This window comes from Pituophis catenifer, unplaced genomic scaffold (genome assembly GCF_029215685.1).
Source record: "Pituophis catenifer annectens isolate HBS135680 unplaced genomic scaffold, rPitCat1.0.hap2 SCAF_3, whole genome shotgun sequence".
Classification (NCBI taxonomy): Eukaryota; Metazoa; Chordata; class Lepidosauria; order Squamata; family Colubridae; genus Pituophis; species Pituophis catenifer.
Window position 1 is genome coordinate 70772234 of NW_027256883.1, and position 24943 is coordinate 70797176.

The following is a 24943-nucleotide window of genomic DNA, read 5'->3' on the forward strand; positions in this document are numbered from 1 at the left end:
TCTGAGTAATGTAATGTAATGAGTAATGTAACACTGTATTTTGCACAGTTTTGTGTCTGTTTTACTATAGGTTGGCTTACTGATAGAAATGTTTCACTTTTTCAAATAAAATGGACTGGGTACTGTCTTGTTATAAATAAGAATATTAAATCTCATTTGTGTACAAACTTATGCAAAAGTTTGTATCCTTAAGTTAATGAGACTTACTAACAAGTAACAGCATATACTTTTGCAGCTGAATTTTCCTACTATTACTTTATTTTAAAAAGCCTTAGTGAAATCAGTAGTATTGTTCTGAATAAACAACCTTAGGAGAGAATTGTCAATCTCTTAAACTAATTTTAAGAATGAAAAGTTTTAATTTGAAATACAGAACATTCTCCTGGCATTTAGTGCTTCCTTTTTAACCTCTTACAATGTAAAATATAAATTGCAATGTCTTGATTTAGTGGTTTAGCAGTGACTGGGTTACTTTTTTCCCCCTTTGATAAAATTAGATTCGCTGAAAGAGATAAAAAAATTCTTGAACAATGCATTTTAATAAATTATTTCAAAAGAATAAATAGTCAACTGAATGTTCTTAATACAGAACTGTTAATATAAGAATATTCCTATCAATTTCAGGGAAAGGGCATTTTATGAATATGATTCAGGTGTGTTTAGTAAAGTTTACTTATTCTAATAAATTTACTCACATAATATATTTAGTGAAATCCTCATCATTTACCTACATTAATATAAATGAGTGACTGCAAGAATGTATATAATGGATACATGTTGTAAATGTGGATTCCCTCCATTGCTTTGTTAGTTAAATATCATAGTTCAATTATTATTAATGAGCTTTTCCCATTCTTTCTAAAATTTCTTCAAACAAATGAAACTTGCACTTTAGCGATACATGGAGGATTGCTCTTAATAATCAGTGTATGGGTATAAATTACAGTGTTGCATCAATGTTTCAGAAACCAAAGATAGATAGTAGAAAAAAGTAACTGGGGAATGTGTGATCTGGTTTAAAAATTAAGACCTAATTGGAAAAGGCTATAGACCACAATGCAACATGAGGCACATTCAGGTATGTATGTCTATGCTGGATTCTACCCTGCTTATTTAAAATGGACAATATCTATAATAAGCTATACATAACATGAATATACATTCATGTTCATAAACATGTATATATGTTTTTAAACAGAGGCATATATACATTAAAAGGACAACAGATAAGAGAAATAATAAGCAATGTTAGCTATATATTGCAGAGTTCTTAAAATGAGCATGTGATGTGTGTGCATGTGCATATATTTTATGTATGATTACATGATCATAGACACACATATGCTCTTGTAAAGAACAGGAAAGCAAAGCAGTTCAGGGGACACTTCAATATGTAACTGCATGAGTTATATATTGTGCATCTCATACCAAGCAGCTCAGAGAAAGTAAGATTGAAGAATCTATGGAGATATACATTTGGGGGATGAAATGAAAAGAAAATGAACTACAGATACACTCTGTTGCAACAACTTTTAAATGCATAGTATGTTCAACAGAGGAACCTTTAGGATATTTTATATCAAAGTCCAAAGGTTTTTTGTTTTGTTTTTTAAATAGAAATACAAAAAAATCAGTATAAAGGTAGACATAGTCTACAAAGTCAATAGTCTGGGAAATAGGACCAAGTGAAGTATGGCAGATGCTCCCTCTTTCCTTCAGAATATCAAAATAGGGAAAGGAAGAAATTCCATTAAATTGAGGAATTCACTGCCATCTAATTATGTTTTATATCTCATTTGAATTTATTCCCAGAAGGACCTTAATCTGATCCTAAATCCAATTAAAAGAGCAGGGGAAGGAGAGATTGGTCAAAATTAAGATGCACACACATTCAGTATTCACTGATTGAAAATGCATTGGGTGTTAATTTATAGAATCTGAAGGTGAATAAAGGTGTGATCAAATATTTGTGAATACCTCCAGAGCCTGCTTTTGGAATTTTTCAATTTCCTGTCTCAAATTTTCCCTTTCTTTCTGTAAACCATTTATCACACCCTGAAGTTCCAGGGCATGCTTGTTGCTTGTTTGTAGTTGATTCTTTAGGTCAAGAATTGTGGCATTTTTTTCCTCATCAACTTCACTTCTGCCCCTTCTTAGATCATCATACTCCAACCTTAAATTTCGCAACTCTTCCTCTAGCATCAAGTGTTCTTTTGTTAGATTCTCAGTAAGGCACTGAAGTCTTTCAATTTCTATCTTGCACTCATTGAGGCTTTTGCTCTTATCTTCAATAGCCTTCTGCAAGTGCTCATTGCGAATATGGGCCTGTTTTAAATTCTCCTGCTCTTGAACCATTTGGCGACGCAAGGCTTCAACCTCAGAAGTGTATTTCCTTATCTCCTCCATGTACCGCTGTTTATCTCTCATCTGGCTATCTAGCACCTCCCTTTGGTGCCTCAAGTCATCTTCACTCCGTTTCTTTACAATCGAGATCTCTTCTATCTGCTGAGTGAGATTAGTGATTTTAACAGCCTGCTCTCTCAAAGTTCTCCTCATAGCTTCTAATTCTTCTTCCGCATTTTTTCTTTTGGAAGTTTCATCAGCCGCAATTCTAGATTGCCTATTAAGTTCCTCCTCCAGCATGTGTTTTTGATGCTGCATTTCTTTTATGGTGCTCTGGAGTCTTGTGCTCTCTTGATCTTTCCCTTTCTTGTCTTGTGCAAGCCTTTCATATTCACTTTTTAGGCGTCCCAACTCCTGCTCTTGAACTTTTAATCTGCTAATGGTTTCTGTTGCATTGATGTTAGCTTTCTCCAGGTCATACTGGATCCTTTGCAAGCGAATATTTTCTTCCTCCAGGGACTTCCTTTGGCATATTTCTGCATCTAACAATTTTCTGTTTTTTTCAATCTCTTTATTTTTCTCCTTAAGTGTTCTTCCTGCTTCATCGAGGGACTGTTTGTAATGTGCAATCTCCTCTGTGAATTTCTGAACAGTCTGTTTTAACTCTTTTTCAAGATGTTGCTTCTTTTGTGAGATCTCTGAGCCAATTGCTATTTGCTGGTGAGCATTTTCTTCTACTTTTCTAAGGTTCTCGGTTGTCTGACTTAGTGTGTTCTTCAGTCTCCTAATTTCCTCACACAAGCTCCTATTTTCTCTTACAGCATTGTCCAACTGGGCTCTGTAATTACTGGCTTCCTCTTCTTTTTTCACAGTCACCTGATTTATTGTGGTCTTTGTGATATTAATCTCAGTTTCATACTTGTTCTTTAAACTAATAATTTCCTCATCATAACTGTTCCTTACCTTAGCCAATTCATTTTCAAGTTCCCATCGGCTTTTAGCCTCTTCTTGCAGTTGAATCTTTAACCTTTCAAGCTCTTTGACTTTTTCATGGATGGTCGAAGTTGCATCTTCAAGGGCCTGCTTGTATCTTGTATTGTCGTCATTACGCAGCTGGATGATCTGTTTCAATTCCAACTCTATCTGTTGTTTCTGCTGTATCACCTCTGAGCCACAAGCCTTCTGCTGAAGGACATTTTCTTCTGCCCTTCTTCGCTGCTCTGTTGTGTCCAATATGGCCTCATTGAGCCTAACGATCTCATCCTTCAGGTCTCTATTCTCTCTCTGCAATCGTTCGATCTGAGTGCGGAGATTTTTGGCATCATCTTCTTTCTGTGCAGCTATCTGATGAATGGTGGTCTTCTTAATATTAATCTCTGTTTCATACTTGTTCTTTATATTACTCATCTCCTCATTAAACTGGTTTCTTACCTTAGCCAGCTCATTCTCACATTCCCTCTTCCGTGTCCCCTCGTCCTGGAGAAGAACCCTTAACCTTTCTATCTCATACTCCTTCTCTTTGATGATTTTCTCTGATTCTATCTTTTGCCAACCAAGGGTTTCTTTTTCATTGTGCCTTGTCTTCTGCAACTGATCAAAATCTGACTTCTGCTGGTCATATCTGTCTTCCAACAGTTTCCTTTTTCTCTTCTCATCTTCAATCTCATAAGTCAACCTTGTTATCCTCTCATTCAGATCTTTTATTTGCGCATAGCATTTGTCTAGGTTTTGCTTGGCTGTACTGCCATCCATCTCAACTTGTCTCTTCATCTCTTCCAAACTTATGAATTTAGCTTTCAGCTGAGAACATTCCACCTGATACTTCTGCAGGTTTTGTTCCAGGAACTTGTGCTTATTGTTGCTATCAGAATTGGCATCTTTGGCCAATCTCAGTTCTTCTTCCAGTAGTTCTATTCTGGTGCTTTTCATCTGCAGAATCAAGAGACAGACAATTTGATCAACCTCATGCAAAACAATGCACAATGTTGCAAAAGAGGAAACAAAAAGTTGCACATGTAATATTATTATTAATATAGATATAATATACAATTATTTAGGGGAAGTTCCTCTGTATTCTCTTCTTAGCATTCTAGCCTTTTATTGTTTACAAGGTGAGTATTGTTTTATGAAAGCTGCATTTACACACACAAAATCTGTAGGTGAACTAGTTTTATTTTTCCACAAACTGGTATCTTATAGATACAATGGGATACACTTCACATAATATCAGGATTGTGGTTACACCACATGTATACGCTGGCAGATCATTGGAAAGCGGGTCTTGCACACAAAAATCTATCACACGGTTTTACTATTTGACTAGATTATATCTCCAATCTGAATATGCAATATTAACTATAACAGCAACAAAAATCAACGAAGTAACATTCTAAGAGTGCTAAGAAGTTTTTTATCATTACAGCAAGGAATTACTTCTAATCTAAAGTTTACTTAGAACCATTTAATATTTTGAGATACTGTAAAATTCACAAAAAAGTCTATGACCAAAGAGAAATTACCTTTATATCTTCCAAGCTTTTTAACATTTCACTCAAGAACTTGTAATAATCTCCTGATCTTGTAAGAAGCTCAATGTATCGGGATTGAATCTCTCCAGCCTGAATAAGAATGGAAGAAGAGAGAAAAGTATATTGACATCCTATCCCAAATATTGTTTTACCTTATTTGAATAGATTTTTGATTCTCATAAAACAAAATTGCCTAATCTTAAACTTGCATAATAATTGTGCTAAATTAGGAAAAATTATTATGGGAAAGTAATGGTCCTGTACTATATATGATCTCCCAAACTGGTGCCTTCCACAACTCCCATCACATTGCTGAAATTGCAAATAACGTGAAATGAGGGACATGTACCTCTTGTAGAATAAGGCCTGAAGGAGACTGGACCATGCTCCTCTTGACAGGAATGTTCAGTAAAGTTTCTAGTCCTGAACTATAAGCTGCAGCCTGGAGTTCATAATCCTGTAAGCACAAAGCATTTGTATTGGTGTACAATAGTTTCTACTGTGAATTTCAGTATTATTTTTTTTAAAAAAAGCAATATATTTCAAAGCCTGTGGAAAAATGAATACAGTGAAGTAGAAAGGGGTGAAGCTGGAAGAAATTAACCAAAATAAGGATTGTTCTTTAAATCAACAATATATGGCGATACCTAAGTAGAAATAGTTGGATAGACACAGGTCATTTTTTTATATTATGTGTGTTTAAACAGTTAAACTGTTTTATGAAAATATTTCTGAAATAGTTGATCTTACAATCATGTCAAAAGAAATTAAAAAAGAAGTTTTCACTCTCCCATTACCTGTTCAACAGACAGGACTAATTGATTTGACTGATATCTTACTCGGCTACATGGAGACTTATTTAAGTCTCAGTGTAGTTGAGTCAATCCTATTGTACTAAGCCATGTTTTCAAACAAGTCAATGCAGTTAGTCTTGAAGATAAGCAAAGTAATTGTGGTTCTTTCCTATTTTTTTTCTTTTGTTTTTATGAGATTTTTGTTTTACTGCTCATGCACTGATCCTACATAAGTTGGTTAAAGACTTAGACAAAACACAAAAGCAAAATGTAAATAAATGAAGAAATCCCAAACAAATCATGCATGACCAATCATGTTATGTAAATCAAATATTGTTTAAAACTGGTTTACCATGTTTAAACTGAAACAAGCCAAAGTAGAATCATACAATAGCATAAAATGACATGTAAGCTCAACCATTTATTTAGATAGCCCATTGAAATTGCACTTAGTTTTATTTCTAGTAAATAGTTATTATCAGATTAAAGGTGGAGATAATGGTGTCTGTCTGCTGATGAAATAAGATCTGATAGTAATAGTAATGGGAGGAGAAAGCCATTCTAACGCTGAAGCAGATTTGGAGCAGAGGCAGAGAAAGGAAGTCAAAGAGAAGTCTTAGCCCTTGCTCTGATTTATTACAGAGATTTATTAATTTCACAATGTGTACTAACGGCACTTAAACCATTGTTGTGAAAACATATTCTGAGAAAAACAGTTTGAATATCTTTACCTTGATTGCAAGTGAGCACACTTCTGCATTCTTGACCACGTCTTCGACTCTGTCGCGCTTACTTGTAATTTCACTGTGTAAATTCTGCCAAGACGACAAATGAATGAATTTTAATCAAATTTTTAGAATTCTAAAGAGTAGGCAAGCATCTATCCATTTATATAACTGGATCCTCAAAGATACAGTGATAGTGAGAATGTTTAGAATAGCTTATTGTAACTGGTTGCCCCCAGACGTATAGTCCAATAACTACAGAAGCCCAAGATAAGAGAAAATTTTGGCATATTGCATATTTGGCAAATTGGATTGAAGTCGGATTATAAGATATTATGAGCTCTTACTAACATACCAATACACATTAGAATGAATTACAAACTCATTCCATGATAGTTCTGAAGATCAGTTTGGTGTATTTAAGGCAAAACAATACCTTTTGCTCCTGCAGGTATCTCATGACAGTGCTAACATCTCCCAATTTCATGGATTCAATGGTATCCTGTCGGCGCCTGGCATCACAGATCCATTTATTCAAAGCCTGGTAAAGCTCCCGATAGATTCTCAGCTGCTTCACCTGTTTTTCTAAATCCCACGATCTGGAGGGGGTGGGAAAAAAGCAACAAATATAGATTGGTCCATTGAACCTGATTGATGCTGATTTCTATGACTGTATTAATGCAAGAAGTGAAGCGAAGTTCCCTTCTAATAGTTCTACTACCCAAGAACCACATTTGCATTGAGGATGCCAGTGATTATCTCTATGGTCTTATATATAAAACACAATAAAAACAAAATATTTCCTACCGTTGAACCATAGTCCCTTCTCTAAGAATTAGAATATCCAATTTACTTTTTGCTTATCTTGTAATGCCCGTTAATCTCAGTTAAACCACAATTGCAAAGAATGCAATTATACAGCAATATATTTACCAAAAAATAGTATGTAATAAGGCCTGCAACAATATATGCAACACTATTTTTAAGTTTAATATAGCTCCATAAATACAACTATCATTTGCAAAACACGACTAGTTGACATGGAAGTGCATATTCAGTTACCATGATGACAATTGTTATTTCTACCGCTATCAGCCAGAAAGGAATATATGCAAATACCGCAGGATCAAATTTAAGCTAGAGGTTTATATCTAAAAGTAGCCTAAAAATCACTTTTCCAGAAAACCTATTTGCAAGAAATAGCACGATTTCTAATTAAAAAGAAAGTTCTTTCACTAGAACTTGCAATGTTGTATTTACAGTGAGTGTAAAATTCATCACAAAGCAATGATGACATTATGAGAAAACCAAACACACTGCTTCAAAAAACAAACCTGTCATCCAGCTGTTTTTCCAGCCTTTGCCAACGGTCTCTTAGTTGGCTGACTCTATCAGCAAATTTTCCAAGATCTAAGTCATAGTGAGGGTATGTTTGAGAAGACTGGGAATGAACCTGGAGAGCCTTCTGCAGCTCTGCTTCCAAAGTACCAAGCAACGACTTCTTCATAGTAAGATCTGCTTTCATTTTCTGCAAAAATACAGGCAAAAAAAGAAAAAAAAGAAAAATTAATTATTTAAGCATCTATACTCTAAATATCAACATTTTTTTTTTAAAAAAATTCCTGACCAACTTAAAAATTGGCAGTAGCATAACTTGCATCTGATTAAGGTTCTGCATTTGATAATTTGGAGGAGGCACTATAAAGATATAGACTAAATCTTATCCACGGAAAATGGACTGTATTTTTATTATACTGTCTAATTATGATATAGATAATAACATTTAACTTTTCGATGAGGTCAACACATCACATAAAGTTATGGTTTGTTTAACTATGATATACTGAACAAACAATAATTAATTGGGGTCATTCATTATACGAAGGCAACTTGAACAGTTAAGTCATAATTAGCTGTGCTCACATCAGTGATAAGCCAGAATTCCACAGAATCCCAATTTATTGTCCATAAGCAGATTGAATTGTGCTCACAGTTTCTCAAGGAAAATGGCTATAGAAGTGAGATAATGATGCAAAGAAAAAAAATAGCAAAAGTTGGGGAAATCAATGTCCAATTTTAGACTTGTGAAATGAACAATCAGTATTATCCTATTAATTCTTCAATTCACAAGCAAGTCTGAATATAGACACTGGTTTCCCCAACTTTTGCTCTCTTTTTTTCTTTTAATGTAAGCTTTCTTACCATATTTTTCAGAGTATAAGACACACCTTTTTCCCCCTAAAAGAGGGTGGAAATGCTGGCATGTTTTATACACCGAATATATCCATTTTTGGCCTCTCAAAGCCCTGCCCCGCTCATTCCATTTTTGAAAAAAACAGGCCCATTTTTTGCCTGTTTTTTGCAAAAATGGGGGCATTTTTGCCCTCCTCCAGCCCCCAGGAGCACTCTGCAGGCCTCCCAAACCCTCTGCGTGCCTCGTTTTTTGCAAAAATGGGTGAAAAACAGGGTGCACAGAGGGTTTGGGAGGCCTGCAGAGTGCTCCTGAGGGCCAGGGAGGGCAAAAAAATTTTTTTCTTACTTACCTCTTCAAAATCTTGGTGCATCTTATACACCGGTGCGTCTTATAGTCTGAAAAATACGGTATATTGTACTAAGTATACTTAGTATGTAAAGTTATAAAGTATTTAGGATATAAAGTACCATAAAGTTATATAAGTGGCAGTAGTAGTTTTCTCCCATTGACAAGTTAGTGGTTACATTGGCTATACTCATTAAATAAAGTTCAATTCATAACTTCATGTAACCCATTTGTAATCCAATCCCACATTTTAAGAAAAGAAAAGAAAGACAAACCATTTTTTACTTTCTCACCTTTAGGCAAACTCGGTAGCCTTCTACTTTATCTGGGTCCAAAGAAAGAGTGTCCTCTTCTGTAAGCCTAATTTCGAATACTCGAATCACATCATCTGTCTGGAGAATTGCCTGAAGCAGTGATCGCAGGGCATTTAAGCTGTAAGAACAGGGACATAAAGAAATCAAGTACTAAAAAAAGGTTTAGTATTTAGCATTATTAATATTTAATATTACTAGATTTAGTATCACCTTAGTGCAAGACTCCACTAGAAAAAGACTATTTCACATGCCCCCAATTCAAGTATTCTCGCACTGCTAAATGTTCGTTTACTTGTGGGCATTCCTATTCACACAAATGCTTGGTGTCTAAGTGTTGCGGAATAATTGTACTGCTTGCTCCCTTGACTGGAAAGCTGTACACTTTGTTGTGTTGTTCTATTCTATGTTAATAAATAGTGTACCGTCAACTTCTGAAAAAATTGGAAAGGATAAGGAAGAGCAAACAAGTATCCTGATCTAAGGCAGGATAAGGAAAAGTAAGTCCTTTATTCTGTATGCAAAACCATTTGATGCATATATATATATAAGAAATGGACATATTTTTGAAAAAACATGGGTCACCTCATTGCAAAAAGTTATTTATTTATGAATAAGCCAATTACATGGTTTTCCACTTCCCTATTTTAGCCACAGTGGAACCTTGTGTGGTAGGTCCTCTAATAAGCTACCTGCCTTGGAGCAGACAACAGTAAACATACTTTGTTCTTTCTCTTTTTCTACAGAATATTATCAATCTAGAATATATGAAGGCTTTCAATCCTCTTAAAGCATATGCTTGGTTATATAAGAATATTAGCAGCTGAAAACAAAACAGGTTTCTAGAATACAGTTAACCAGGAGTCCTTTACATTGTTATTACCTGTCCAAGTAGCAAGCAGAAACCCCATTAATATTTTCCAACTTCTGAAACAAAGCACTGATTTCAGACTGCAAATAGTGATACTTTTCAGAGCCTCTAAAATTTGGAAGGTAATCTTTTTGCCTGTTGAGAGCTTCTGCCATTGACTGGGATTCAATTTGTATACTCTGGAAAGAAAAGCAAGTATCATTTGCATGTACGCACATTTCTTGTATTCAAAGAAACAATCTGAAACTCGCTCTTCAATTCTAACTGGAAATGCAAGAAACTAAATTTGGGGTCCTCTAAGAAAACTTCAGGGACTTCTCCAGGCAGCTGCCAGGAATCAACACTAACTTGAACGCACACGTATACAGACACACACATATGCACACAGTGCAAAACAAAACATCTAACACTGCTTCTCCCTGAACAATACTGTAACTGAATTGTATCACAATTACATCAAAAATGGTGCCCACTTCCAGGATAGAGTACAGCCTAGGGATGCCACGGGACAGAATGTCCTGCTCTTCCTTCCCAACATGAACTCTGGAGCTCCAGAGATCTTTCAAAGGTAAGTGTGCAATCAGTGTGGTGAGGAGGGTGTGGGAAGCAGCCCCAATGACCGCTTCAAGGCGGAGAGGGGGGAGCAGACTCAATGTCTGCAGGAATCCAAAGGGGCAGGAAGCAGCACACGAGGTGCTTCAGGGGGTGAGAGAAGCTTGGGAAGGCAGGTCTGGGCCTGTACTAAGTTTCCCAAGGCACCCAGTGCTCTGCTTAACAATTACATCAAGGAGAGAAGGAGTAAGGGAAGGCTCAGGTGATCAATCACTTAACAATGATCCTGACTTACGACTGTCATGGGCAGGCTCCATTATGGTAATAACTTGAGGACTACCCACAATCCCATGCCACTAACTTCAGTAGTATCAGATTGAAAATGTAGGCCCTAAGAATATGTCAAATGTAAAGAAGGGTAACGTGGGGTATAGGGAGAGAGGATATGGATGAATTTATTCATTGCAAATCACATGTACCTCTAATTCACTGATTCGGACAGACAAATTATGAGAGGCCCCTTGATCCAACTGGAAGGGAGTACGCTGCACCATCCTGAACTCACAGTTTTCAATCTGGCGACGAAGTTTCTGCAATTCCATGAGCAGCCATGCCTCCTGCTTTTCCTTTTCTATAGTTATAACTTCAGTTACTAGAAATTGGGAGAAAAATGGGGAAAAAAGAGAACTGGGAAAAACAAGTTTTACACTGAAAAAAAAAAGCTGTTTTGAAACACATTTGAATATATGGGCAATAAAGACATGTGTCACATTTCCATCAGCAGTATGGCTTGGAAAGTCAATCAGGTATATGAACAGTATGCTGAATATCCTTGTCCTTCTCTACCGTATATTAGGCGGATGTGAGAAACCATCATATAGAATTAAAATATATTTTCCTATAGTTGTCAGCATTCCATCATTGCAAATGCTTTTATTGACAAGTCTTTTTGCTTTTTGCATGAGGCCTATTTGTGAAGCCCACACCTGCCTAAGTTATGATACTCCAAGTTGTATTCAGCTCTCCAATCATACACTATAGCAAAGGGTGGGTTCTACTTACCTTTACTACCAGTTCGCAGAGGGGCCACGCGCACGCACTCACTTCATTTGCACGCTCTTCTGCGCATGCACAGAAGGTTTTGATGATGTCGGGGTTGGTGGGCGGGGCCTCCCGCCAGTTTTACTACCGGTTCTATAGAACCGGTGCAAACCGGGGGCAACCCATCACTGACTATAGCTTAACATAGGGGTCTGCAACCTTAAACACTCAAAGAGCCATTTGGGCCCATTTCCCACAGAAAAGAAAACACCGGGAGTTCCAAAACCCTTCCCGTGCCTGACTATTTCTTGAGCGGCCACAAAACTAACATATGTAGTTGAATTAAATTTTCTGTCTTCTTTTGAAACTTTTCTTTTTTTGCATTTACCCATGGTTGGCCTACCGGGGGTTGGAAAGCTCAATAAATCGTGTGCCGGTGGGTGTCGCATATTGGCGGTTGTGCCGCATATTTTGAGTGACAGGGAGTCGCAGCAGAGGGGTGAAAGTGCCACATGCGGCTCCAGAGCCGCAGGTTGCTGACTCCTGGCCTAACAAATCTTTGGCAAGCTTATGTAATCATATTTAATACAATGAAGAGGTCACTCAACCTCAGATGACTCTGGGCATCCTATCTTTAAAAATAAGAACAGTTTTTTTAAAAATCAGAAGGGTCCAAAAGGCAAACTATATAACAACAAAACAACATAAAGGGACCAAACTACCACTCTGCCGCAAGGCCTGTGAGAACAAGAAAGTTTTCAATGACTCTCTCAACATTTCTCAACCCCAAACAGAGGCAACCTCAGGAAAATGCTTATCTAGCAGATGTTCTGTGGCTGGATTAGTGAGTCACCAGCAGCTATGAAATATTACAACAGGTACAAGTATTTATTACATCACTAACCTATGGGAGGTCCTGTCTGTGTTTGACGCGGAAGCGTCATTACCAATGTCTGGTAATGCTTTTGAGCATCCGTGATCTGAGTCTGCATATTCCTCTTATCATCATCGCCAAACATCTCTGAGCCTTGGCTGTTCCTGATAAATTCTTGGTAATGGATCTCCAAGTCAGCAATTATTCTTTGATAATCTTCTCTGCGCATTGTCTTCAGCTGCAAAAAATGAATGCAAACAATTTCAGGAAAAGTAACCCCAACATGTTGATGGCAAATTTATCTCTACTTACTGCATTGAGTGGGGGGTTGAAGACTGGGGAGGAGTGGGAAATGACTAAAAATGACAAATGGCTTAAACATGTAGGTTTACGTTAGTATGAAGTGTCTAAACTAGAGACTATAGAATGGGCAGATAAGAGAACACAAAACGTTTGTGTCAGTAGAGACAGGACTGCTTGAGAAATTAAGAGCTATGTTATCAGTATAGACAAGGGCTGAGAAAAGGCAGACAGTCTTTTAAAAATCTGGAACGCTTGTCTTGTAATATATTAAGTCAGTTCAAAGTATCGAAAAATGGTTTTGCAAAGCATGGAAGCAGATTCTTCAATACAGTAGTCCCTAGTCTTCTATGCCAGAGGGCAGCCTGATTGTGGATAAGGTTGTAATTACATCCAGCTGTCTGTAATTGTAATTACATCCAGCAGTCTCCAGGTTAGGAAAAGTTGATATATTCGATTAGCTGAAATATTTTATTGTATCTTTACTGACAATTTCATCATAAATCAAACCACAGTGGACTGCAGGGGAGGCCAAAAAAGTTGCAGCAATGCAATGGAAGCCCTGCAATATTGGTGCATGTATAAAAAGGAGTGAGCTTCCATCACACTGCCACAAAAGCCATCCTGATTTTTAAAACCTGGTCCTACTGTAGACATCACAGAATCAGATTCCATAAACTCCTTCTATCACCTTGAAAAGCCAATGGCTTAGATCTGCACTTTATATATCTGAATACAGCAGAGTTCAGTTTTAATTTCATTCAGCCCATTTTCCTTCTTTCGCCACCCCTCAGCCCAAAAGCCTGCTCCTGTTGCTTGGTGTCTCTTACAAATGGTAGGCAACTTGGCCCAGGAGTGCAGATAATGTGGAGAGCTGATGAGAAGCACTCTAGCTTTACCTGAGTGCAACAGGAAATTGCATACAAACTCGGTTATTATTCAAAAGCATTGCCCAGCAATAAAGAAGTATGGAATGAATACAAGCTCTGATGAATATCAGAATATCAAGCGCTGATTTTTTTTTTTTTAGCCTATCACACTGAACATATTGTTTGTCAAACTGTACACACACATCACACATCTCCATAGACTCAGCAATGGCATAACTGAAACTTCAACCATAGATTTTCAAAACTAGATACATATGTATGGATCCCCTGTCCAGAAAGAAATCACTAACTATATGTATACCATAACAACAACTCCATAACTTATGATACCCACCTTGGCAATAGTCATAGCCCTGATTTTCTCAACGTCAATCATACAATAATGCCAAGACACCAAGCTCTTCATGTTGATGTAAAGTTGATTCCAGAGAGCCATAATAGCATCATAGTATTGTTCAATTCTAAAGAGTAAATGAAAAGGTTATTTACATTCAGAAAGCAACGTATCTCCCAATAATTGAGTGTCTTAGGGAGCCCCACACATAAAAGCTGTAATATTTCCAACACTAAATATTTTTCAATTTGAAAATCCAAATGTTTCTCATATTTATATTATACTTATATTATTTGGGAGGGTGGGTTTTTAAATGGATGGGTAGATGGCTGGTTGGCTGGCTGGATATTCAGGGATTGCTCACAGACTCAACTCCAATTATAACAATTTATGAACTCTGTGCTAAAAGAAAGATGGGAATGTGTCTGAAAAAAGGAACATCCACGTTGGATTCATTGAAGACACAAGCCTCTTGGGCTTTGAAGAACCTGGACTGTAGTGATTTGCCAGTGAACCAAAATTATATTTTACATGTGTACCGTATATTCCATGCTTACATAGAGATTGAAGGCAGGGTTAGGGATGCATAAGAATCCCATAAGCCACACTGCTCCCTAACTATTCCAACCTCAATCCCTATTATCTGGAATGCCAAGAGGATATATTGCAACACCTTGAAGGGGAGCTTTGCTTTGATGGAGGATTGAGCAAAGCACTCGTTTGAAACGGAAGTATCATGGCACCCTCATTCTATGAGGAAAGTAACCATACTGCTTTGTTCATGCAAGGGATATGACATATTATCTGGAACAGCTCCTCCAACAGCATAAACCCAACTCTGGCAAGCAATGCCAGATGGTATGCTGCTTAGTTTCTCCAGTAGGGTTCTCCCGATATCAGAAAAGGTTTCTGCTCAGATAGAAGACTTGAATATCTCTTCTGATTTTGTTAAGTGACAGGTAGGACAAGGAGAAGTATCAAACTTGCACAGGGCTTGTATTAATCCTGCATTCTTGTAACTACTGGGAAAGCACTTGCTCATAATTCAAGAACTACAAAGTTGAATGAATGTGGGTTATATATACACCCCTTTATAAAATATGTTTGAATCCAGAAACAGTGCTCCAGATCTCCCGAGTTTGAGAAACAGATGAAAATACTAAACTATTGTATATTTCTTAGTAATTTAAAATGTCTTTAATATGTTCCCATTCTAACTGAAAAACACATACACAAAAAAATCCAAATAGTGTCTTTTATTTATAAAACTAGCAGGTTCTTATGACTGCATAGGAAAAGTAAATTTTCAAAGAATATGTGCACCATGAGTCCAAAGCAGCTTTTCCCACCCAAGATAAAATCACTAATTTTATGCTCATTGGCTTTTGATGAGGAAAGGGTGGGATTTTCATTAGGAAGCATAGCTCAAGCAATAATTGGTAACTTACTTGGTTGCCAGATCCACAGCTAATGGGTTTGGAGGTGGGATAATAAGACTAACAGATGGCACTAGCATATCTAGCCCCCCTGGTCCAGTCACATGCCATTTGCTACGTTCACTGTTGTCTTTTAAAATGCACTCATCTCCTTTGCGCATTGTTTTCTGTAGAAAAAAAGGGAAAATGACTGCGGCTGGAAATAAATACAACTCCCTATTTTTTTTCCAACTTCCATCATTTTTTGGGCAGGGAAAGGATTTAAATGGAGTAACATTCAGCCCTTCCAAGTTCCATCAGTATGGCTAACAGTGAACATACCAGTAGCTCTGAAACAACTCAAAGATCATGGTTTTTTCAGGTTTAGAATTAAGGCTTGAAAGTTTGCACCTTATAGAAGACTTGCAAAAATGTTTTTATCTGATAAAATTACATTACTAGAGTATGTTTTATATTCTTAATCATTTTCCAGAGTCATAGTAGAACACAATAATGTACTACTCAATGCATTCTTGCTTACTCTAGAACAGTTAGTTCATTCATATGGATGAATCTCCACCAACCTCCAGAATTTGCTAAGAGGGATCTATGATGTTATATTTGTGAACAAAGATCCAGTTTTACCATTTTTGAAACATTCTGTATAATGTTTATAAGGACAGCAGTTGCATTTAAGTCACATAATTAATAGCAATAGCACGTAGATTTATATACCGCTTCATAGTGCTTTACAGCCCTCACTAAGCAGTTTACAGAGTCAGCATACTGCCCCCATCAATCTGGGTCCTCATTTTACCGACCTCGGGATGATGGAAGGCTTCTGCCACAAAAATACATTTAGGCCACAGAACGTTCTATGTGGCATTAACACAATAATAGGATTCTTACCAGATCTTGTTTGTAGTCACACAGAGCCCTGAGAATGATAGGCTTATTGGACTTATACTCAGGGTTACGGGGTTTCAATTGTATTATCTTCTTTGACTTATTCACCAAATTTTGCACCTGCCTCTTATATTCCAGGATTTTCTCTCGCTCAGCCTAGAAGGAAAAAAAGTTGTGATTAACAACTTTAAATACCAAACTGTCATTGTTATTATGTCAAATTGGATTTTAACTGAAATTATAGGCAGATATCAGTATTTCATTGACAATTCTAATTGTTCTAATCAAACATATTATTTTTATGAATACACTCCATGAGTGTATTATCAATGTATAATTAAGACGGCACTACTCTGATTTCCTTTCAAACACAGAATGTTTCGTATGAGGACAGAGTGATGGAATATAGAACAACACAGGTAGTTCTCATTTAGTGACCATAATTGGGATGGGCAACTCAGTTGCTAAGTGAAGTGAAACTAACTCACTAAGGGAAACTGCAGCTATGCTTGTTATCTTACTTCAGCTTTCCTTTGCTTTACAGACCGGTGCAGTTACATTTTCATCACCACTGTAAGTGCAAACAGTCGTTACCCAAGGTATTTGCTAAACAGCGATGGCACTGAACAAATGATGATTAAAACCGATTCTCAGAGTTCTGGCCATCCATGCACCCTCATGGTCACACTATCACAATGCACTTGGCAACTGGTTCACATTTATGACTGGGTGCAATGACTTTCAATCACGTGATTGCCTTTTATAATCTTTCCTGCCAATTTTCCCAGAAAGTCAGTGGGGAATGCAACAGGGAAAGTGACAAGTCACTAGAGTAAATGTGCCTTATCCATGCATCCTGTCCTAGCCCCCCTACACTCATGCAACACTGACCATTCACACGTCTCTGCACTGCCTCTCCAAGCCTTCCTCATATCCTGGCATCCCCTCCCTAACCTGCATCTGTCACATACCTCCTCACACCCTCACCAACTCTCCCCTGCCAACCTGGGACTTGCAACTTTCTGCCAGCTTCCCTGCTGATTTGGTTGTGGGAAACCAGCAGGAAATTGCCTTGCCAAACAATATAGGATCCAGTTAATGATGTCAACTATGACTGCCAATGCTAAATGGTGCAGTTGCACTTTGATTGCATCCCTGAGCAACAGAAATTCTGGACTGAATTGCCATCATAAGTTGAGGACTATCTATACAGACTCCTGAGCCTAGGAGAGTTTGTGGTACAATAACAGACAGTTGCATCCATACCTCTAATTCTTTAATCTGCTCCAGCAGAACTTGCAAAGACATATTTTTATCACAGATGAACCTCTTCCTGATGGCATCCTGTAAGTTCTTCAAGTAATTCTCAGTAGACTGGGCTTCCTCAAAAAACTACACATAGAACAAGCAAACACATTTAACAGTCTCTTTCATATATTGGGTTTTCATGGGATATATAGGGTATCCCAAAAGTCTTACTGCAGTGCAGATTAAAACTGCACTAAGACTTTTGGGATGCCCTGTATAAAACACAACAATTAAGAATGTCAATGCACTGCTTTTTCAAGAATATAGATGTATAAGAACATAATACATAATAATAATATTACTGAAGACAATCTATATGCAGTGGTACCTCAGTACTCATCGTTAATTGGTTCCAGGAGATATATTGAGTAATGATGAGTAGTAAACAAATTTTTCCTATAAGGAATACTGTAGTAAGTCACAAGGCAGCCGACACCAACAAATTCTAGTATGTGTTTTGAGTACCAAAGAAATAATGAGTACCGGGATAAAATTTTCACATCAAAATGTGTTAAGTACCAAATTCGATGAGTTTCAAAGCAGCTGAGTTCCAAGGTACCACTGTATAATCTTTAAGAATTGAATCTACCTTTAGACACTTTATTCCACAAATCATTACTGCAAGCAAAATTAAAAATGCTTATGTTAAAACAGTTAGTATGCACAATTATTGATTGGAATCTAATTTATCTGTATTTTTCCAACCACACAAAGCCAGTATTGGGTTAAATGATAAAAAGTACTTTTATAAATTACTTATTGCTTCTGTACACCAATACATACCTGAAAGTAGGCTGCATTTTCCTTGAGATGAACATCAATGCACTTGGTGATCTGAAGAATCCAACTCCACTGAGTTTGTAATGTATCCATATAGGCCTGCACATTTAAACAAATTGCCATTGGTTCTGAATTCTGATAATGTAATTTGATATATTTTTCAGCTAGCAACTCATTTTTTAATCTTCAAAACTATCTACCCTTACTTGGAGGATCCAAGAGTCAAAAATCAAGTCTACGTTGACCAAATTTCTGCTTTTCCTATTAATAAAATCCGATTCCTCCTTCTCTCCTAGTTTGCTTATAGAAGCCCCACTGAGGAAAGGCAATGAAAACAGGATGTGCAAGCAAAGGAAAATGTCTTCTTCTTCTTAGCATTCTTATCCTATTGTTCATCTTACGCTTTCTAGTTGGTCACTATGTGGAGAATGTAAGCCTCCTCTACAAATCCAAAATGGCCCAACATTAAGGATCCCTGATGATTATGATTTAATAGGTTAACCTTTTTTGTTACAGTAGCTGATTCTAAAGTGTGCTTTTGAAAATTAGCACTGGGCCCCTTGTATTTGCATTTAGCTTTGCATATTTTCAAGATTACTTGTTGATCAGAAGAGGCTGTCTGATAGTACAGTTCCGGGTACAAGACTTCATTACCAGCTTTCACTTCAATGAAATGTCATATTGTTCCAAAAATAATGTCAGGATAAAAATGTAGGAAGTTGAAAACATACCTCAATTTTGTCAGAAGCAGGGTGCTGGCTAAGCACCAACTGATCACATTCTTGCTTAAGTTTGTTGAGTTCTTTTTCTTTAACTTCAAGCTGACTCATGCGTTTCTGTAAGTAGGCAAGGACTTGGATTTAAATTCAGTTTCAATGGGAAAAAAGGATCAGTACATTTAGTGTTTATTAAATTAAGTATTTATATAATTGTGTCATAAGACTTGTCTGTTTGCAATCCCAGCAATTTCTTCTTTATGACCATAGGAACACTTTTGTTGAAATAAGCACTCAAAATATCACCTATATCTATCAATCATCTTCAACTATAAGTTGCATCCTATCTGTCTCCTATTCAGTCCTAGAAGAGATTAACCCTGACTGCTCTTTAGAAGGCCAGATCCTGAAGATGAAATTCAAATACTTTGGCCACCTAATGAGAAGGAAGGACTCACTAGAGAAGAATCTAATGCTGGGAAAGATTGAGGGCAAAAGAAGAAGGGGACTACAGAGAATGAGGTGGCTGGATGGAGTCACTGAAGCAGTAGGCATGAACTTAAATGGACTCCAGAGGATGGTAGAGAACAGGAAGGCCTGGAGGAATGTTGTCCATGGGGTCACAATGGGTCGGACATGACTTCGCAACTAACAACATCATCTGTCTCCAAGCCTATGTTTAGGACTCATTCCTCTCTCCTCTCATTGCTCTCATTTCCTCCACTTGACTTTCTTTTATTTCACTGTGGTGTCCCTTCTATTTTGAGACTGAATGCCTGTGTCCAATTTCTCCTAACATTACAGGGGAAGTTCCAAATGAAATTTTAATTAAAAAATTAAAATCTCCTTTAAAACCACAATAGGTTCATCACACTAGCATGGACAATAAAGTTGAATGGATTTATGCTGATTCCCAGATTGACAATTTTCTCTCCTAAATTTTTTCGTCTTCCCTAAAAGAAAGAGAAGCATATCTCCCAATGAAAGCCTTGATATTCCCCTATGCTAGAAAGGACATATTATCTGAGAGAAGTGTGTAAAAATGAAGTATCAATCATTATAAACTCTCAGAATAGCTAAAGAAGTTTTCTATCTTGAAACTAGTGAAACTTTTTGAAGTATTGCAGAATTTAAAACTTCTACTAATACCAGCTTTTATATTCTGCATTTTAAAAGACAAAATTGTTTGCAATCTTTCAAAAAGAAAAATAACCAAACTATAAGTTCTTGAATGAGTTTTATTTGTGAGTATCATTAACTCACAGAGAAGACTTCTTGCTTCCTTGCAATGTCAGTGTTCCTGTCACTCCAATCATAGAGAAGTTCTTCCTCCTCACAGTCATTGATCCACATGATTTCCCTGCTAGTGGCTTGGATGATGTTCTGCAGCTGACGCAGCTGATCCATTCTTTCAAAGGAGAACCTCTACAAAACAACATCAAGGAAATAATAAGTCTTTTCATTGAATGATCAAAGCATAAGAGTACAGAAAATGTGGTAGAGGGGGCAATGAAACTATCACATACTGAAAAACAAATGGCCAACATGCTTAATATACCCCAGCCATGTCTAGACTGTGAATTCTTGACATTTTACAAGAAAAATCAAAATTCTGTTCCATCTTTCCAAGACAGGACAAGTTGCCAGGTAGAAATTTCAACAAGTATTGCTACCAGACTTTAGACACAGAGTTGCTGTATTTACAGTTAATGAGTTATAATGAGTTAAATGGGATTCTCCTTGCCCCTCACATGAATATATTTGTTTTGCTGGTCAGTGATTGAAATAAAATGACTGACTGACTGGACTTTTTACAGTATTTTTGAAGTTTGTTTTTTTTAAGGAAAAAGCTTTTAACAAACTTTTCTGTCTAGAGCTCTAACAAAATGCAGATTTCTGTTTAAAAGGGTTCCAGTCTACCATGAAATTGATTTACTTATTGCATTTGCTTTATGTCTTTCACTTAGAAAGATAGGGACATATAGATGTTGTCCTCCTCCATTTTATCTCACAAAATCCGGGGAAGATTAGCTTTGGCTAAGAAATATAAATAATGGACACTGGAATACATCTTACTCTAGCATTACATTTGCTAAACTATCACTTATAAGGGTAAAAGATGGCAAATAATGAATCAGAGTATATTTCTAAAACCATTTTACATTGTTGATGATAGAAAAAAACAATTATTTTCATTTGTATGTAGCTCTTCTTTCCAAAAGAGGATAAATTGGATATTTTCAGTACACATAGTTGCTCCCATTGCTGGATTGCAGAGGAGGAAAAATATATCCAAAATTGTATTCCTCTTTAACTCCAATATTTCTATGGAAGTCAAACGATGCCACGGTTTTGGAATCACACATCGTGTGAGAAAATTTATGAATTTTCCTTCCTACTTAAACTTAAATGCAAACCTGATGTTGAAATTTACCTTAATAACTAGGCAAAACATGTGTTTTTAAAAATAAAATAAAAAATAGCTTACCAAGAGATATTCATATTCTTCTTCCAGCTGATGAACAGCAGCCTTCTCACGCTGTTAAGTAAAGAATAAAGAAAACATGTGTCTAGCAAACAGGGAAAACAGATGGAAATAGGAGATTTCCATTAAAGATAGGAGAACTGAAGGCAGTAGTATTTGGGACATTCTTTTTACTATAAAAGAAAAAAGGGAACATAACTCTGCAAGCAAATACAGATGAGTGCTGAGTTAAATGCAAGACACAGAATTGGAAATCTGTGATTATCCAGACTTGATTATACCATGTTTTTTTTTTTAATCCAACCAATATTGGACTATCCAATGGCCACATATCAATCCAACAAAAATCTTTTTTAAAACACTATTCAATTTATCCATCCAGCCAATGAGAATCCAGGAGAGAATGGAAGTGGAAAGAATAGAGCAGAGAATGATGGGTATAATTTGGTAGGATACCAGAATGTCTAATGTTCGTTCTGCACCCCTTTTCCATTAATTTCAAACTCCCTGTTTAATATAAAAAAGCAATAGTTAGAAAAAGTATGCATCATCATTTGTGTGTGAGGAAAATGTGATGGTAAAGAAGCTAAAGTTTTTTCTCAAAGGTGAAGACTCAGATTTTAGCAATATTTATTGTTAAATAAATTAGCAATAATAGGCACTTGATAATAATATATACAGTCAACAGTCTAAAAAAAGAAATACACATAGTAACTTACCAGATCAGTTTTCACCTTATCCAAGTGCCAACGATAGTCTCCAATAGAATTATGGAATCTTCTATGCTCAGCAATTTGTTGTTCAATGGCTGCAGCATCAAATCCCCATTTTACTAACTCCATTTCAGTCTGAAAAGAAAAATGCATTAATTGGTACTTCATTCATAAATGCACCAACCAAAAATTATATAAATCCCATAATTACTTTCCAAATTGAATTTGATTCCCTAACTTCCTGCTGACGGTGCTTGTGCTAACAGAGTTGTTAGTTACAATTTGTTCTTTAAATGTAAAGTGATGCAAAATCACAGGACTTTAAACTGTGAAGCCTCTTTTGCTTCGACACCAAAAACAGACCTAGATCTTATCTTGTTTCCTTGCTACAACATGATATATGCACTGCACCTTATGTTAAGCAGCTCAGCAAATACTTCATTGCTGGTAATGTTGTAAGCATATTACAATCTCATTCCTTTTTATGCCAACCTACGTATTGCTTTTTAAAAAAAAAATTATAGTTTTTTTGCTAGTAGGCAGAACTCAGTACTCAGTACATTCCCAGTAAACATCTCCTTGGGATGACTGCAGACTTAGAATTTCTGCCTTTGCAAGGAAGAGGTGCTCTTTCATATAAGTGCCGAGAGATACTCCACTCTCTCCTGCCATGCCAGACACAGAAAGTTTTATTATTCCTTTTTAAGAACAGATGCAGGACCGAAGGAGGGAACAGAAGAAGTTGTAAAAAGCACAAGGCAAAGATCTGAAACCTCAAATTAAAGTCTGGAATTTTCACAAAAAAGGGAAAATCAGGAAGGGAAGCAGAGAATTATTTTGCTTCTGGAAATTTGCTTCTGTGGATGATTGCATGATCAAGAACCACTGTATTTATCATTCTGTAGAAAATAGGAAAGTACTTTATATCAGCCTTGAATCATACTTCAGGCACATTCCAAAAATCTAGTATTTTTCTCTTGAAAAACCTTCTAATAATAATAAAAATATTTAGAATTTCCCCATCTCTTTACTATGACTTTAGGCCAGAGAAATCCTATCTGTAGCAGACCAACAGCATATTGCAGTCTGCCAGAAGTATATAAAACATTTTTATCTTTTGTTTAATCAATCTGCTGCTCTCTGTAAGTAACTCTGTAACTAATCTCTTTCATTTTAGATATTTATAGTTTAAAAAAAAGATTTACATTTTATCTGTCCTGTTTTATAATAAAATTTTACTGTTTTCGTTTTGTAGGCAAGAAAATAGGATCAAACTCTCTAGCCATGTTTCTACATAGCCAGGGAGTTTCATTACAGGAACTATTTCTTTGTTTACATTGCAAGAGCAATGTAAATCTCTTTCATTCACCTGGGTGATGCCAGATAACAGGAAGTGGCAGCAGGCACTTGCTACTACTCCTAATCAGGAAACAGGTTATGAGGAATCAGAGGACTTCTGGGAAAAATAATTTGAGACCTCTGGCCTTCTACCCTTCAGGTTCAGTCAATCTGCTACAACAGCTTTTCTCAACCTCAGCTACGTTAAAATGCGTGGATTTTAACATGCTGGCAGAGGGAATTCTGGGAGTTGAAGATCACACAACTTAAAGTAGGGGTGTCAAACACATGGGACACAGGTCAAATCCAGCCCGTGCCGGCCACGCCTACCCCAGCTCCGCAAGGACAAAAACAATCCCAATACGTCACAATACAGCCCGTGATGTGATCAGGTTTAATATCCCTGTCTTAAAATTGCAGCAGTTAAGAAACACCATGCTATAGGAACAGAACAGAATAACAGAGTTGGGGAAGGGACCTTGGAGGACTTCTAGTCTAACCTCCTATTCAAGCAGGAAACCCTATACCATTTCAGACAAATAGTTGTCCATTCTCTTCTTAAAAACTTCCAGTGTTGGAGCATTCACAATTTCTGTAGGCAAGTTTTTCCACAGATTAATTGGAAATTTCTCCTTATCTTTAGGTTGCTTCTCTCTAAACAGATGCTTCCATTTCCAATGCCATCCAACAAATCAAAGATCTAACTAGTATGAGAACAATTACTCCAATAATTCTTAGTCTTCAGTTATTTTGACCGTTTGTGAGAGCAAGAAATAGAGATCTGAGAAAACAATTCAATTCAATTCAATTCAAATCTTTATTGTCAGTGCACAACGTATGTACAATGAGATTGGTTGAGCTCCCTCAAATACCCTTTTAGATTTTCTGAAATTTTGCAAAACTTTGCTGTTGAATATTATCAAAACTTCATGAGGATCAACTTCATTGAGATGGGCATCCATGTTCTTAGTGAGCAATGGCTTCTACTCTCCCATAATCATTTTAATGAGAACCTGAATGGATGTTTTTTTTTGTTTTTGTGATTTCCTGAGTGATTTTATGCTCTTGATTTGAAGAAATAGTCAACTTTGAAAAGATTTGCCACTGCCCAATTTTTTTCCATTTCAAGACTATGTCCCTTATTATAGCTCTGTGTTGCTCCAAAGTTTTAGAAATTTTT

General features: G+C 36.6%; 1 protein-coding gene across 3 annotated transcripts in view; it reads right to left on the bottom strand.

Moving 5' to 3' along the window:
• Positions 1-24943, bottom strand: part of DSP (desmoplakin) — a 45338-nt gene that overhangs the window by 3930 nt on the left and 16465 nt on the right. The window contains exons 5-23 of one of the 3 annotated variants that reach the window (XM_070940716.1): positions 22432-22560; positions 21716-21766; positions 20491-20652; positions 19243-19347; positions 18515-18610; positions 17690-17815; positions 16427-16579; positions 15551-15705; positions 14103-14229; positions 12609-12816; positions 11143-11315; positions 10124-10290; positions 9223-9361; positions 7725-7918; positions 6827-6989; positions 6397-6480; positions 5221-5328; positions 4863-4961; positions 3775-4272 (exon numbers count right to left, since the gene is read on the bottom strand). In XM_070940716.1, coding sequence (XP_070796817.1) covers positions 3775-4272; positions 4863-4961; positions 5221-5328; positions 6397-6480; positions 6827-6989; positions 7725-7918; positions 9223-9361; positions 10124-10290; positions 11143-11315; positions 12609-12816; positions 14103-14229; positions 15551-15705; positions 16427-16579; positions 17690-17815; positions 18515-18610; positions 19243-19347; positions 20491-20652; positions 21716-21766; positions 22432-22560 — 2937 coding nt within the window. Of the gene's footprint in view, positions 1-1977; positions 4273-4862; positions 4962-5220; positions 5329-6396; positions 6481-6826; positions 6990-7724; positions 7919-9222; positions 9362-10123; positions 10291-11142; positions 11316-12608; positions 12817-14102; positions 14230-15550; positions 15706-16426; positions 16580-17689; positions 17816-18514; positions 18611-19242; positions 19348-20490; positions 20653-21715; positions 21767-22431; positions 22561-24943 lie in introns of all 3 variants that reach the window. The other 2 variants (XM_070940715.1, XM_070940714.1) reach the window with 2 other exon arrangements.